Genomic DNA, 16,527 nt, shown 5'->3' on the forward strand with positions numbered 1-16,527 from the left:
CTGGTTTGTGGAGGTGGCCCCTACAGACATGATCAAAAACCGCAGTAGCGAAGACCATGGAGAGGCCCGGCGGCGGTTTCAGCTTCGTTCCTTTAGGAGAGCTGAGCTTCGGCAGCACGACCTCAGGACCTAGCGGCCAGGTGCACGGGCCTGGACCGTGGTGCTGACGCCCCTCTGTTTCGCCAGGACGCGCGGCACAACCTGACGGTGAACCTGACCACTCTGCGCGTGTGGTGCTACGCCTGCGGGAAGGAGGTGTTTCTGGAGAGGAAGCTGGGACCCCGCTCCCCAGCCCCGTCGGCCAAGCCCCATTCCCCCTTGCACACCTGCAGCCAGGTAGGCCCCTTGAAACCGCTGCGTGCTCGTGCGCTGGAGGAGAGGCAGGCTGGCCGAGTGACTGAGGCATTGGAACTGGGGTGTCCCCCCCCCCCCCGAGCGACCCCGTCAGCCCCATCCTTCTTTTAGGAAGTATGACCCCAAGTCTGCTTGTGTGTGGTTGAGTTCACCCCTCCCTCCCCCATCATCTGTGTAAGTCTCTCAGTGATAAACGAGTGGTTATTAATTGCTGACCTGAAAGGGGGGAGGAGGGGGGAAGGCAGTTATGAAATTTAGACCTAGCCATTTTGTTGGCTGTGTAAAAAATACAGGGAATCTCGCTATTTCACAGCCTTTTCAGATGGAGATGCTCAGCCTCCAACTACAGTACCTTCAACTCCGGGCCTTGGATCGGGCCAGTGCTCTCTGTGCAGAGCCTCCTGACTCTGGATCACATGGCGTTCTGAAGAGGCTGTGGAGTTGGTGTCTTTTGACACCACTCACACACCCACACAGACCGCATGCCGGCTTGGCTGTGCAGATCTTGAAGCCTGATCCATTATTATTTCATGATGTTTGTGCCTCTTTGGGATCGATTGGCGCTTCCTTTTCACATTCATTTCTTGCCTGTTGGTTGAATTTTTTTTTCTTCAATTCTGGGATCATGATAGTTTCAGTGGTGAAGTGTGCTTGATTGCAACTGATATGCGATAGTGTATGTGAAACCACAGTCTGTCGTGGGCAACGTGTCTGGAATAGTTTCTGTTCTGGGTATACAGTGTTTAAATGTTAGGGAAAAAGGGTATTCAGTTCCTCACAAGTACAGTATGTGCATACATGCAGGCTTAATTTTGCTTTTTTCTCTAGTCTGTTTTGTTGTGGATGTGGATGCGCCGTAATGTGGCTGTGTTCTCCGTGTCTCTCTGGTGTCAGGATGTGAAAGTCCCTGGGAGCCCAGGATTGAGGATTCCCCAGGCAGCTGTCTGTGATGACCTAGATACAGAGATGGAAGAGGAGGATGAGTTCAGAACAAGAGGTATAGCTGTTGCTCATCACTGCTGCATGTGACTGCAAAACATTGTAGTGGCTCCAGCTCCTAGTTTGCCAGTGCAGGTGATTCAGACTGTCAGGCCAGATTCCTATTGAGGTAAACCAGTAGTCCATCCCACTAGCACCAGACCACAGCAGTGCTTACCGTTGTCGCGATCGCTTGTATCAGCAGTGTAGCTGCAGTGGCATTCTGCATCAAACTCATGGTGTCTGTGCTGACTGCTCTTCAGTAACACATTAACTGCACATTTAATTACTGTCCTTTTGGCTCTGTCATAACCATGAACTTAATTACCTTCTGTTCTTCTAATACTGATTGTCCTAGATGCTGCTGGTGGGAAAAATTGAAGTGAGATATTTCCATGTAGCAAGGAGCAGAACAGATGCAGACGCTGTTTAAAAGTCCCATCTTATGCTTTACAGTATGAATTACAGTTTCCTGCTGTACAGTTCAGCATTTGATTTTAACTGATCTCTCAACATTTGCGTTTCCTTCCAGGCCTCACTGGATTAAAGAACATTGGGAACACGTGCTATATGAACGCAGCTCTTCAGGCACTTTCAAACTGGTAGGTGGGGCTCCTCAGCTCAGTCTGCTGCCAGTGATGTTCAAGCCCGCTCCCAGAACTCCACTAGTTTTTATTGGTAACAAAGTGTGTGATGAAGCATCCAAGGTGGAATGAAAACCAAAAACAAGGTGGCCTCCCAGGACCAGGAGGGAATATCAGAAATATTATTAGTGTCTCTGCAAAAAGATGCTTCATTTTATAAAGCCGTCGAAAAAAGAGGTTGAGGTGACATGGCCTGCGTCTCTCTGTTCAGATCGCAGTGACCTTATCTGCTGATGTTTTTTCCCCTCTTTTAGTCTGCGAATGTGAAAAAAGCTTTAAAGCTGTTTAAAACCTCTTTACTAAATAGTGCTGTGTTTATTACTAGCTCATGCATTTTGTGTCTTGTTTTTTAGTGGGAGGAGGAGTGCATTCAACAGTATGAAATTACTGCAAATCTAATAGTGCTTTTAAGTTCTACACTGATCTTATCGGATGAAGTTCTCTTCAATAACAAGATCATCTTTCAGCTTTGCTTATTGGTCTTATGACCGAATACAACTGGATTTGATTTGCAGCATCAGAGATTTCCTACATCAGGCATTCTGCTGGTGGTTTGGTGGTTGGGGGATTCAGATTTTATCTTTTCAGATATGGAGTGATAGCAAGATTATACTTACTGAAAGATGGATGTGCATCGCAGGGTTCAGAGCTCAAGGGATTCGACTGAGCTGTATTAATACAATGGGCCTTATAATGTTAATGCTATGTTGCTCGTTGATGTTCCTGAAAATGTGCATCCTACAGTGCCTGATGATCAGCACATTAGGGTGTAACACTTTACATTAATGTACAATAATTACAATGTATTTGCACAGCTAGTGTCATCTGCAGTCAGTTGTCAGATATGACTAACGGGGGTTATTTTTTTTGCAGATTGCTTGTTTAATGTGTTCCCTCTTTTTGTGTCCCCTCTTCTGTTGTAGCCCACCGCTCACCCAGTTTTTCCTTGACTGTGGAGGTCTCGTGAGGACGGAGAAGAAGCCTGCTCTGTGCAAGACCTATCAGAAGCTGGTCTCGGACATTTGGCACAAAAACAGGTTGGCCTCCCACGTCGCAGGTTTCAGATGCAGAAATGATCAGAGTGCACACTGTCTGTAGCTCCCGTTTAGTGAGAATGAATGGTTCGAGGTCTGTCCTGTAGTCAGACTCTTGGCATTGTCTGTGTGGCCTCCCCCAGGGGACTGCTAAACAGCTTTGCAAGACGTGGGTTTCTGAGTAAGATTCAATTATTAAAACAGGGTTATTATGACTGAAGTGGATGCTGCAAGGGTGCCAAGATTTCTAAAAGTGGAGAAGTGAACAATCTATGAGGAGGATCTGTTGGTTGCTGGTTGTGAAGTGATCTGAGGAGCTGATCCAGCTGTTTCTTGATCGAAAGCAGGGTGCAGCTTCGACAGGCTGAGTAGCCTGCTCCACATTCTCATAGCCCTTAGGTCAAAGATGCGCTTCCTTTTCTCAGCTTTAAGAATACCTCTACCCTTCTGTCCCACTGGTTTGTGTTTCACTTTAGATCATGAGGACGTCCATGGGGTTGGCTTTGTCAGTGTGTTTGTGATTTCTGAATACTTGAATCTGGCCCCCCTGTCTTAATGGTTTAGGGTTATGGTGATTTGCTCATTCATTGATCATGAGCAGTTATGGACCTCAAACTGTAGAAAATGTAAACATCCTTGTGGCTAGCCAACTTCAGATATTTAATACAAAATCTTCTGGGTTGACCACCTCTAGATATATTTTATAGTCATATAATTATTTGATTTCATCCAAGACAACTTAAATGTGCGTTCATTTAGGAGATCATGGAAATAACACAGCAGTTTATTATCTGATTTATTATCTGAGTGTAATTAAATGCAGCTGTTTAAACCATTAGGTAACTGCCCAATTTTGAAATGTTTATTTGTGCATTTTATTGCCTTGCAGGCCTGGGTATGTAGTGCCAACAAGTTTATTCCAGGGAATAAAAGCAATCAATCCATTGTTCCGCGGATATTCACAGCAGGTGAGTTGTAATTATACTCCCTAAATAACTTATTATACAAAATGAACAAAGTAATTATCAATTTTTTTATTTTTTTATTTCCTTCAATTAAAACCTGTTTATAATGAATAAATCCTTAACGAGGAGTTCTTTAAAATCACGGCCTTATTAGTTTCTTTACAGTCGTTGCGTCCTTGATTAACTAGGTCCTTGATTAATTCAAAACTTCTCATACCACGTGGTATACACAATACCAAGACAGGATCAAAGCTTTGACCTGCCATTCACTCAATAAAATTGACAACAAACTCCAAACCGAATGGAAGGATTTGTTTTTTTTCCTCTGCATAGTGGAAGCCTGCCCTTAAAGTTTGGGTTTGTAGTTTGCCTTTGGCAGGTGAGTTACATCTTTGATTTCCAGGCAAGTGTTTATAGAAATATATAGCAAAGCCAGCCATCTTCATCTCATAAAAACATAGGGGACGGAAGAAAATCAGAACAGAACAGTGTTTTCTCATTTTAGTCATTTAGCTGATTTTAAATCTAAATTTATGATCCAGGAGAAAGTCTTTTAGTTGTCAGTTATGTTTACAGGAAGAGAAAAGTAACTTGTGATTTACTTCACAAGTTATAGCACAAGATTGCTATAATCTGTAATAACTTTTCATGCTTCTCAGTAAAATCCTTTTGAAAGAAAAAAATGAACATGCTATTACGAATGGCTCTATCTGTACTTTCCCTGCTGTAATCATGGACTCTAAATTAGTCAGGGCTATTTATGCTCAGAGCACTGAGATGCAGTGATGGAATTCCTCTAAGTGCCTGTATTTGTTTAGTTGTAGCAGCTCGTGAATATTAATTTGTCACACCACAGTTACACTGCGCTCAAGATAATTAGCATTTCAATCGTAGGAACAACAAACCAAGCGCAGTGAGCGCTTTAGACAAAACATCTGCGGTTAGTCCTGCAGCCCGGCTCTGCAGTGAAGTGAAAAGCGACATTCAAGAAAGCCGAGATCTAGACATTTCCCCTTCGTATGAAGGCAAAAGCAGAATTCCATGACCGGTATAAAAGATAGTGTGAAACTCAGATGCTACTTCCTCTGTTTTTTTTTTGAAAGTGGGTTATTGAGCAGTATTGTTGAATAGTTCTGCAGTGGCCTTCTAAAAGGAAAGAGCAGTCTTTCTCACTGAGATGTGTAAAAAATGGAGTTGCAGGAGGTGCTGAAAAGTGGGGGGAAAAATTGGTTTGGGATTGTTTTCTACATTAGTTTTGTGGTCGGCTGCCTGGCGCTGCGTGTTGTCTCTGGGACAGAGTGGGCAGAGTGTGGTGTCTGTGCCTGAACTTCCTAGGATTCCCAGGAGTTCCTGCGCTGCCTGATGGACCAGCTGCACGAGGAGCTGAAGGAGGTCCTGGTGGAGCCCGACGAGCCCTCCTCGCCTGCCCTCGCCCCCGACGACGGCCCGGAGGACGACCGGAGCCAGTCCGACAACGACTTCCAGTCCTGCGAGTCGTGCGGAGGCAGCGACCGGGCCGAGGGCGAGGCCAAGCCCGGCGCGGAGGAGCCCGGCGAGGTGGCGATGCTCATCCCCGAGGAGGAGGCGCCCTCCCCGGCGAGCGGCAGGGGCCGGCAGAAGGAGAAGAACCTCGGCAGCAGGCCGTACCGGGCCGGCTCCTCCGGGGACCTGGACAAGGACATCGACACCGCGGCCGAGCCCGCCGCCGCCGTCATCAGCAGCCAGGGGGCGGTCAAGGTGCCCATGCAGAGCCGGGCCTCAGGTAACCATGCTCTGAGCGTTCCTCTGGCTCGACGGGGGGGGAACGTCTTCCAAACGAGCTGGAGCTGAAAGCCTTGGGCCCGTCGGAGCCCGTTGAGAATTGGCGTTTAGGAGTGATGGGCGAAAGGTGAATGGCTGCATTTAAACGTGGTGGAAGCAGTTCTCGGCCACCGTCCCTTGCGTGGTCGATGTCAAAGAACTGTTTCAAAATGCTTCGGTGTTTTTTAGAGCAGCCTTTTGGGCCCACGGCAAAGATGTATGTTTTTTGTATGTCACGTGTCCAGTTAGGCGTAGGAAACAAGGTAAATGAACCTAAGTGCAGCCAGTCCCTGTATAAAAAACATTCTTGTCCGCAATCGACTCGCTTTTTGATGATCGGAGTCTTCTCGTATGAGGTCTACCTGTGGTAATGAAATTCCACAAAGGATTCTTACCGTCCCGTCATATACATGCTAATGCTCTGCGTGTTAACTTAATTATTCTTACAGTCTGCCGTGCTGTAACATGCCTTTTTATAGAATTCAAAACTCATTTTGGTTTTGTTTGTTTTTTTTGTATGGGTTCTGAGTCTGGAATAAGTGAGGAGCTTGTGTGAACGTTTGCTCATTGGTGTTCCTCCTGTGCGTGCTTTAAGCAGACTGCTACCCGGACGTTCCGGCTTCGTTCGGCTCCTCCCGATCGCACAGCCCCATGCCGAATGAAGGATTCAACGCCAAGCTGTCCAGCAGTCCTCCTAAAACTGGCCCCGTGTGGTCAGGCCTGGCCCCTTCACACAAGAAAGGTGACTGTTGTACACTTTCCCACCAGACCTGTGCGCCGACTGCGACAGACTGTTTTCGCAGTCAACGCGGCTCCTCTGTTTTGTGTTAACTGTACACGACTACGATCGGTTATTCATTAATTCTAAAGGTTGGCCGTTCTCCGTTTTATTTTTTGAATGGCTCTTGTCTGATGCTTTTTCATTCAGGACGAACAGCGAAACATGAACCAGGGGGGGTGCAAACTGCGTGGCGGTGTCTTTGAAACTGAAAGGAGGAACACTTGTTTACTTTAAGGGGTTTTAAGAGTATGGAACAAGCTCTCCAGCTAGGTCATTGAAGTTGACACCCTGGTTTCTTTCACGAAGTGGCTGGACCTGCTAACTACCAGCTAGGGTAGATGGGATGAATGGCCTTTCCTGACTTCGTGTTTTTCATGTCACATGGTGGTTAGCTTGAAGAAAATGTAACTTGCTGAGGAAAATTGAAAATTGTGGCTTCTCGAAATCTGTCCTGAAAGAGTACAGAATTCATTTAGTGATAAATCAGAACTTTTGGCATGCCCGAGTGAGGCTGCTTTGTGTTGGCAAGTCGATGACAGTCAGCTCAAAGTAAACAGTCTAGTCTGATTTCACACTCATTATAAATATTGTGGCTGGATTCTTTTTTTAAGCCTGTCTGACTTTACAGATCATTGTGTCAGATCATTGGGCCGGACATTAAAGATCAGATTCCACTTCTGAGGAATAAAAAAAGTCAAAAAAGTCTACAAAAAGTCCGTTTAACTGCACGGATCCAGTGAAAGTCATATACTTCCGTAAATACTTTCGGGGGAAGCTCAAGTAGCCAAGTTCCCCGTCGACGATGAAAGACCAATCGTGCTTCTGTTTTGTAAACCAGTTACGCCATTCTCGCTGCCCAAGAACAAGACGCAGAAGAAGTACCGCAGCGTGATCTCGGACGTGTTTGATGGCACAATTGTCAGCTCTGTGCAGTGCCTGACCTGTGATCGGGTGAGTTTGATAGGCTTTAAGAGCATGTTGACTTGATGGCTCCTGACACGTACTGATATGAAAATAACTGGTTTCGTTAGTGATACAGTGTGCTCCTATTTAATCAGCTGGTTAACTGCGATAACTGTGAATATATATTACAACCTTTCTATCTGTTTTTCTGTTTATGATGTTCTTTAAGCATAGTAACACTTCCCAATGATTCTGGCATGGCATTGTCGATCTTAGACATCATTTATTTTTAAGATTGTCTTTCCTGTTTAGCATTTATTTGAATCCAATAGTGTGGCAAAAAAAAAACGAGGAGAAGCGGCTCCTTTGCTTGTAAAGTTTTAAAAGCCGCGTTGAGGGGCGTGTGGGAAGCGGAGGCGGCGGCGGCGATGGATGTGATTGGATGCGCTGTGCGTGTTGCCCCTGCAGGTGTCCGTTACTCTGGAAACCTTCCAGGACATCTCCCTGCCTATCCCTGGGAAAGAGGATCTGGCAAAGCTGCACTCCTCCTCACACCAGACCTCCCTGGTCAAAGCCGGCTCATGTGGGGAGGCTTATGCTCCTCAGGGCTGGATAGCTTTCGTCATGGAATATATCAAAAGGTGGCCGTCAAGCGCTTGGAAACCGCCTTTATCAACTCGCATCGCATTTCTAAATTACTTTAGTTATTCATTGTAGAAGATGTGCGTGTTCCGGCACTAATCTTCCTTATTTTTTCCTCTCAGTTGGTTTTGGGGTCCTGTCGTTACACTGCAAGACTGCTTAGCTGCCTTTTTTGCAAGGGATGAACTAAAAGGTGAGAGAAGCCTCAAGTCCTCCCCGTCTTCTAGTAGGCAAGTTTTCTACAAGAAACTGAAGAAATTTGCTGTTCTGCACGATGGGTTCCAAAATGACTGCCAGTGAATGAAATTTCATTAACTACAGTTAACAGAAATCAAATCAATGTGAACGTGTTCTTCATTAATGTGTCCTTTGGGGGGGAAAAAACTACACAATGTCACTAAAGCAAATGCATCACACTGTTGCTCAATTTTTCACCTTCGTTTTTTCTTTTTTTTTTAGGGGATAACATGTACAGCTGTGAGAAGTGCAAAAAGTAAGCCACTGCAGATTGTTTTAATAGTACGCTATACACCCATTCATGGCCAAAAACATGTTCTTATCATCAGTGTGTTGGTGTTTATTTGTATGCACAGAAGGGCTGAGGATAAAAATCGTGTGGCACTGCACTGTCTTGCTACAGTCATAGTATCATTTTCATGGGGCACTCCTGAAGTTAAAAACTATCTACTCGCTTTCCCTGTGGAGTAGACAGGAAGGGTCATTGAATAAGAAACCTGTGATGCACAATTAAGAGAACAACCTTTCCTGATGTACGTTTACTGGCTGGTTGTAGCAGGCAGTCGGTAGTAACTGTAGGATATTCTAGTTCCAAGTTCTACATTAATTTTTTAATTGCAACTTGCAGAGTATTCGTACGAAATACAGATAAGAAAAGTAATGGCTTTTTTTTCTGCTTCAGGTTAAGAAATGGAGTGAAATTTTGCAAAGTACAGAGTCTTCCAGAGGTACTTATTCTGTTGATCTGCCTTCATTCGATTTTAAGAAATCCTGATAAATGTGGATTGCAGCTCCTGGAAGTGCATTAACCCCAGCTCCCGCGCTGTCTCGGTACAGGTCTTGTGCATCCACTTGAAGAGATTCAGGCACGAGCTCATGTTCTCCACCAAAATCGGCACCCACGTTTCCTTCCCCCTGGAGGGGCTGGACATGCAGCCCTTCCTGGCCAAAGACAGCACGGCGCAGACCACCAGCTACGACCTGCTCTCGGTCATCTGCCACCATGGCACTGCCAGCAGTGAGTTCCACCGGCGGGCAGTGGACAGGGCAAAAGGGCCCCCCTGACTTACCCCCCTCAAGATCGCGCCCTTCTGAATGGTTTTTAAGCAGTTTAACATGGGGGTTCCGTTCTAAATCGAGGACTAGAATGGCCAAAAAGTATTCATTGTAGTGGATGAACCATGAACTGTACTATTTCCCGTATTGTGTTACTGATAGTGAAGAGTTACCAGTCCAAGTTTAAATATTTGCCTTTTCAGGTACATTCCTAAAAAAGGTCCACTAAAAATGTATTTTTTTTACTGGTCATTGCATTATCCTTTTTTTTTTTTTACACGGTTTACGTACAGTGTTGTTTTCATTGTCAAAAACGGCAGCAAGAGAATTACATCCTTCACAGCTCCTTGAACTGTGAAGTCCTTGAACATATACAGCACATTTTTATACATGCTATACATTTTAGACATTGTGTGAATATCTCCTCCACTCACACCCTAGAAGGCTTCCCTTTCGGTAAAGCTATCCACTTCAAGTATGTTATTTTTCAAAACGGTATGTTGTACAAGGTAATGAGTCACAGTACACATTGTTTTATGGATTATACGGCCACGTATGTCATACCACCTCTGTAAATTTAAATACCAGCAACTAATTTCTTTGGCGTTATAATGCTTTTAAACAGAGCAGTGAAGAAATGGATCGGTTTTAATTTTCCCTGAGACAAGGTGAATGCTGAAGGTAATCATGCGATAATGTGGGTCACTCCCTGATGCACAGAGCGCAGCTCTGTTTCCTTTTGGTCAGGAGTGCCGCCGGAACGGTTCTTTAAGCACTGCCCTGTTACTGTTGAAAACACCTTTTTGTTTGTATCCTTCTGACCTCTCTAGGTGGTCACTACATAGCATATTGCAGGAATGACCTCAATGGCTTGTGGTACGAGTTTGATGACCAGAGTGTTACTGAGGTTTCAGAGGTGACTGTCCAGAACGCTGAAGCCTACGTCCTGTTTTACAAGTAAGACGGAGACCTTTCTGCTGGGGCGTTGAGATAAATGTCTTCCGAGGAGAAAATACACGCATGACCCTTAATGTCCATGCATGCAGGTATCCAAATCCTAAAGCAGAAGAAGAAAATGGGAAATCAAGGGATCTATATTATAGTTGTAAAGCGCAGTCGTTAGACATCATTGAGAATGTTCTCTGCACTTTCGGTCAACAAGATACAATAAAATATTGCTCCTCTGCACATAGTTTAGAAAACCACCATATTTTCTTGGGCATGAACAGATAACATTGAGGGGACCTGATTCAGGTATTTGCAATCTTCTGAGGCATACTGTATATAAAGTCAACAAGGTGGACTTTTTCAGAGACATCTGGTGGACCCAAGTATGAACTTGTGGGGCGTTTGTTCAAAATTGGTAATAGGAGACGTTTTTTCCCACACAAAGTCAGAGGCATGGAAGAAGCTTACACAGCCATGTTTTTTGACAGTAACACCCTGTCTTTTATCACAAGTGGCTGGATGGGATCCTCAGGTCAGGTAGCTGCTAAAAGAGAAACCTATATGGGTGAAAGGTCCTTTCTCATTTGTTCATTTTCTTGTAGTGTGTTGAGAGCTTGCAGTTGCCCTGACTTCATGAGAATGACTATTTGGTCTTGCCTCTTCATACCATTTAGGGTTGTGGGACTCTCATGGTCATCTAATTCCATTTAAAAAGCTGGATTAACGTCAGTTTCTGTCGTGTCAAGTTTTGGTGTTCCTGATTTGTTCTTTTGATCAGTGCATAATAGAAAGTTAAAAATCTTGACATTGAAATGCGGATTCAGAAATTCATGTCGGTATTTTTTTTCTGTGATTAAAAATTAAAAAGTAGCATTTTCGTAGTTTATACAGTGACTTGAATCACCGAGACTTGAACTGAGTGAAATGTTACTTTTTTAAATGGTCAAATGAGCAGTGAGGTACCACTACGTAATCGTACAACGTGCATGCAAGTACGTGCTTATGTGTTGTGGTGCTCTTCATTCGAGAGAAACTTTGCCCTGAGTGGCTTGGTTGGCTGTGCTCATGGAGGTGCTGTGTCGTGCCAGGAAGAGCAACGAAGAGGCTCAGAAGGAGAGGCGGAGAGTGTCCAATCTCCTGAGCATGCTGGAGCCCAGCCTGCTGCAGTTCTACATCTCCAGGCAGTGGCTCAGCAAGTTCAAGACCTTTGCGGAGCCGGGACCCATTTGCAACAACGACTTCCTGTGCTCCCACGGAGGTAACGGACGACGTAGCTCCCGTTTCCTGTCCGCCACTTACTGATGCCCTCCCCCTTTATTTCCTTGGATCTAAATGTAGTAGTTATAGTGTGACTGGAGTTCTCTTAGGCCAGGCGTGCGAGTTCTCAAAGAGGTTTCGTGACAATTGAAGACGATAACAGAACCAAGAGATCGTCAACGATGAATAGTTTTTATGCATTTCTTTATCGGTTCTTGCTAACTGAAATTTCTTCCAGGATGTATCCGAAGTAAAGCTGGGTTTGCTGAATTTTTGAAGACAAACCTTTAATGCGACCACACAAAGTGCTTACTGGCTGTACCCTTAAACTTGCAGCAGCTTTCCGAAGCTCTTTTAGCTGTTTTAGCTCTCTTCTAAATGATGTGTATAGACAAAAACATTGATTGTAAACTTGAAATGAAGAAGAAATTGAAACCATCTGTTTGAAAGCTATGCCAAAAAGCAATCTGCCTGCAGTTTGTTTCGGATTGTTTTTGTGCTTTTCAGCTACTGTTCGGTACCTACTCTGTTCCTCACTTGTATTCAGGTTGGAGATTAAAAAGCAGAGCTAAATAACTCCATGAGCTCTTTCAGAACTTTGAGCAGAACCTGTTGGTAACTAGTGTCTATCTGAAGTGCAAAGCCTGCAAGCAATACATGTCGAACACCACAAAATATATGTACTTTACAATTTGATCATGCCAAGCTTGACATTGCTACTTATTATCCATTTACTGTGACAGTAATGTAGTTTACTCAGTAGCTGAAAAAAACCCAAAACAATTCAGGGGTATCTGTTGTTCAGTGGTATCTGTGTTCTCTTGTGCTTACCTAGGATCTTAGAGATCAGTTCACACAGCACAAGATTGAGTGACACATTAAGAAGAACTTTGCTGGTACCCACTGTCTGTATGTTTGATGGCATGGTTTTTTTGGGTCTATAAATTGTGTATGTGTGTGCTCTGGGATGGAGTCCTGTGCCGCCTAGGAACTTATTCCACCTTCCTCCCTGTATTTCAAGGACAGGCTTCGGATTTACGTGACCCTCACCAGAAATAAGTGCCTTCATGACGATGGCTGGTTACCTTTTCCTGAGATATCCTGCAGCCTTTCATGTGTGCGCTCCTTGTGTTCTCTGCAGGTGTGCCACCTCACAAAGCTTCCTACATCGAGGACCTTGTTTTAATGCTTCCCCAGAATGTCTGGGACTATCTGTACAGCAGGTGAGGCCTCTGCCACTGTGGCTCTCTGTGCCAGCAGTTTGCGGACAAGCCCTCGATGTGCTTGTCTCTGTCAGCATTGAAAAACCTGGGTCTGTCTCTGATCATGTTTCCTCTTTTTTTTTTCCCAAGGTATGGTGGAGGTCCAGCTGTTAACCATCTTTATGTGTGTCACACGTGCCAGACTGAGATAGAGAAGCTCGAAAAAAGAAGAAAAACAGAGCTGGATATGTTTGTTCGGGTATGCTTTTTTTGGCAAATTAACTTCAGTCAGACTGAAACATCATAATTAGGCTTTCTGGTGCTGTTCATGAAAATGCATGATAATGTATTGAGTTTTGGAGTGAAATATTAAAGCCCATCTGCATTACTTGGTTGGGAAACTACAAAGCAATCTGGAGAACTTTTTGTTTAATAGGGCAGTGAGGCAAGTGGTCCATTTGATCAATAGCACTGTGAAGCTTTTAGCAGTGTGAAAATTACCATAGCCCTCAGTAAGGAGCGCTGGCAAGTGTAGCAGGTGTGAGCCCTCTTTATATGGCAGTGCAGTGCAGTGGGTTTTGTTTTCTCAGCATTTTAAAGAAGTTGGCCAACAGCCTCCTTCAGAACTGAGGCAGAGAACAGAGAGGGTAATTGGTAGGGCAGCTCTCTCATCCTGTCTTCGCTGTTTAAGATTCCTGTGCCGTGATCCTGCTATGCTGGAAGATATATCCTTTGAGATACTTTGAACTGCTCGCATGATAAAAGATCAAAATGTCTGTCCTAAAACAAAAAGGTCCGTTAATAATTCTTGGCAGCAGGTTTACTGGCTTTAACCTGTTGTGAGCTGAACTGTCCTGAAACCAAAACAAACGTGACAAAATCAAAGATAAAATGGACTTCCTTTATTCCTCTGTTGAAGGTTTAAGTAATCGGACTAAAACGTGTTGTAATTAGCCTTTCTGGTGCTGTTCATGTTATAGAATTTTGGAGTGAAATATTAAAGCCCACTAACTTTTGCCCTACAAAATATGTATGCTCTTTTGGGTTATTTTAATAACTGTGTTTTATCAGTGTTATATTTCATTTATTCCAAGAAGGGGAAACAAAATCCGTTGAACAGTATCCTGCAAGACTGTACATATTTAATTCTAGGTTTTCACCCATGTTTTGAACCAAAGATGGGTGGGGGCATTTCTTAATTCTTTCCTTTAGGTGTTAATATAATATATTTAAAGGAACAATAACCTTTTGTTGTAGCCTTGAAACCCCCCACCCCACCCCTCCTAGCCTCACCACAAACGCAGAGATAAGGAAACTGCCAGTTCTTGTCATAAACACTGCCAAACATAATAGATCCATTTCTGTCAACAGCTGAACAAAGCCTTCCAGGAAGAGGAAGCCCCTGCAGTCATTTACTGCATCAGCATGCAGTGGTTCAGAGAGTGGGAGGGCTTCGTCAAAGGCAAGGACAATGGTGAGTCCCTCATAAAAACCCCTGCCTCCGCATCTGCTGAGCTTCACACTTGCCACGTCTTTCAAATAATAAATTAGCCGGCATGAAACTCTGAGCTTCTGCTTCACTTTCCCTCTTGAAAGCAGGTTATAAATAGCCAAGGCTCCCTCGTCGACAGGCGGTTCTGCTGCATCTTTTCGTGAGACCTTGCCGTTCCTCATGCTGTCCGTATCCGTAAGCCCTGAGACTGTTAGACCGTTTCTGTAACGTGCACACGCAGCCAGGGTCTCGTCGATCAGCCAGCCCTGAAATTCTTTTAGTGCAGCTGTTACTGGTTCGGCATCGGTCCTCAGTCGTTCCCGTTTGTCCAAAGCCAGATTCTTCATCGGTATTCTGCACATTTCTTTTGGGGTAGATTATAATGCAATTTTTTTATGGCAAATGGCTGTGTAATTGTTTTAATGGTTTCAATGCTGTTCTGTAAAGACAGGAATTTTGTAGCCATATGTTTTTAAATTTCGAGCTTAATGTTCCTTCAAATGTGATCCTGCTCATTATTCCCAGCAGCATTGTGTCCGTATATAGCCTTAAAGATAATGGTCTAAAAAATGGCACTATTTATTAGTATTGTTTGGTACTGCTGAAGGCTGAAGACATTCTCACGGTAAACTTATAAAACAGGAATTGTCCAAAGCTGTATTTCAGTCATTAGTCTGAGTAAAGGTTGTGGTTAATGTTTTAATGGAGAAGTGCAGAATCCACTTCTTTCCTTGTTTGTCTGAAGCAGATTATTTCAAAATTATTCTGTTGCAAAATTAAATGTAAAGTTTATAAAGTTCTGCGTTACACTGGCACCTCACAGCTACTTTTCGTCAAGCATATATCTTTGTCCACCCATCTACAACTGCACGGTGTGTTGATGACTGCCCTTTCAAAACTGAGCTCTGAAAATGTCATCCACCCTGTATAACATGCAATACCTTTGTCCTTATGACTCGGAGAATAGGGTTTTAGAATCTAAAAAAGTCTGAATGCAAACCTTTGTAATTGGTAACACATGGCATTTACTAGTTCCATTTGAATCTATTGATTCCACATGAAAAGCACTATGTAAATATTTTGAAATGATGTACTGAAGTAAATTGTACACCAGAAATGTGCCCATTAGATTAAGTGCCCTATTAAATTGCTCATAACATTTGTTGTTCCAAATACAGCATGTCCTGAGGGTAGTAATTGATTATTCATTTTAAGTTCCCTTTTTTCATGTACTTCCAATACTTACATATTATTCAGAGCATTTTTATGATTGTGATTCTATCACCTGCTGTTTTCTCCCCAGCATTTTGCTCTTGTGATTTAAAACCTAATCTGAGTTGCATTGAGATGAGAAGCACATTAGACATTTTAATGTAGGCTTTGATTGTTTCCTTTCAGTGCAACTTGAATGAAAGCTTGTCGTTCCTATTGTATATTCTGTTCTTAATAGGTGAGCACACACTGCTGTTAAAACAGTAGTATCAATCGTAAGTATTTCAAAGCGAACTTGTTTTTGTCTTTTCCTTTAGATCCTCCTGGGCCAATTGATAACACCAAGATCGCTGTGAATAAGAATGGGCACATCACACTGAAACAAGGTTATGACTCAGCTCCTGTCAGACACTGCTCAGCTTTGCTGGCTTCATTTTTTATTTTGTTGCGCGAAGGGACACTCCGCTCTCTTCCCATGACTCTGCCGACTGGAGCATTTTCAGAAATGCCCGTTGCAGCTGTAGTGGGGATAGGCGTAATTAGTTAAATCAGCTCAATCTCCGTCTTTGAATGAATTAAAGGTGCCCACCCGAGCACAGCTGGTGCTCTGCGATCACGGGTTCGAGCCCTGGTTATGTCAGCTGCCTAGTGTGTCCTAGATTCCTTAAGTAGAGCCTCTCAATTGATTAAGCGATTCATTGATTGATGAGCGAGTGCAGCAGAGTGTAGGATGGGATTGGTCAGCCAGGGCTCTGCCTGTGACCCCTGTGGCCACCGGACAGTCGGTGAGGGACGCTCCTCTCCAGTGCTGGGTGCTAGACACCCTGCATGGGACTGGCCTGCTTGTGACGTGTCGAAGGTGGCCCAGAGGTGAGCGAGTCGGAAACACCCGACTGTGCTTCTCCCCTGTGAGCCGAGACGCCCCAAAAAACACACTATTTTATTTATTCACATTATTTATTCTATTTTTTTTTTAAAGCCATGGGGATCATTCTTTTAATCTTGCGGTGTTCAATCTTGTG

The 16,527-nt window shown here is 44.0% G+C and overlaps 1 protein-coding gene across 2 annotated transcripts in view; it reads left to right on the forward strand.

Moving 5' to 3' along the window:
- The window catches only part of usp33 (ubiquitin specific peptidase 33), a 30,801-nt gene that overhangs the window by 12,313 nt on the left and 1,961 nt on the right, over positions 1-16,527 (forward strand). The window contains exons 5-23 of one of the 2 annotated variants that reach the window (XM_088926551.1): positions 187-336; positions 1,249-1,351; positions 1,865-1,934; positions 2,900-3,013; positions 3,900-3,978; positions 5,311-5,737; positions 6,374-6,517; positions 7,395-7,507; positions 7,928-8,100; positions 8,224-8,294; positions 8,561-8,594; positions 9,021-9,066; positions 9,176-9,356; positions 10,225-10,351; positions 11,431-11,600; positions 12,741-12,822; positions 12,952-13,060; positions 14,173-14,275; positions 15,823-15,891. In XM_088926551.1, coding sequence (XP_088782677.1) covers positions 187-336; positions 1,249-1,351; positions 1,865-1,934; positions 2,900-3,013; positions 3,900-3,978; positions 5,311-5,737; positions 6,374-6,517; positions 7,395-7,507; positions 7,928-8,100; positions 8,224-8,294; positions 8,561-8,594; positions 9,021-9,066; positions 9,176-9,356; positions 10,225-10,351; positions 11,431-11,600; positions 12,741-12,822; positions 12,952-13,060; positions 14,173-14,275; positions 15,823-15,891 — 2,365 coding nt within the window. The remainder of the gene's footprint in view (positions 1-186; positions 337-1,248; positions 1,352-1,864; positions 1,935-2,899; positions 3,014-3,899; positions 3,979-5,310; positions 5,738-6,373; positions 6,518-7,394; positions 7,508-7,927; positions 8,101-8,223; positions 8,295-8,560; positions 8,595-9,020; positions 9,067-9,175; positions 9,357-10,224; positions 10,352-11,430; positions 11,601-12,740; positions 12,823-12,951; positions 13,061-14,172; positions 14,276-15,822; positions 15,892-16,527) is intronic. The other variant, XM_088926552.1, reaches the window with a different exon arrangement.

This window comes from Atractosteus spatula, chromosome 11 (assembly GCF_055471065.1).
Source record: "Atractosteus spatula isolate fAtrSpa1 chromosome 11, fAtrSpa1.hap1, whole genome shotgun sequence".
Classification (NCBI taxonomy): Eukaryota; Metazoa; Chordata; class Actinopteri; order Semionotiformes; family Lepisosteidae; genus Atractosteus; species Atractosteus spatula.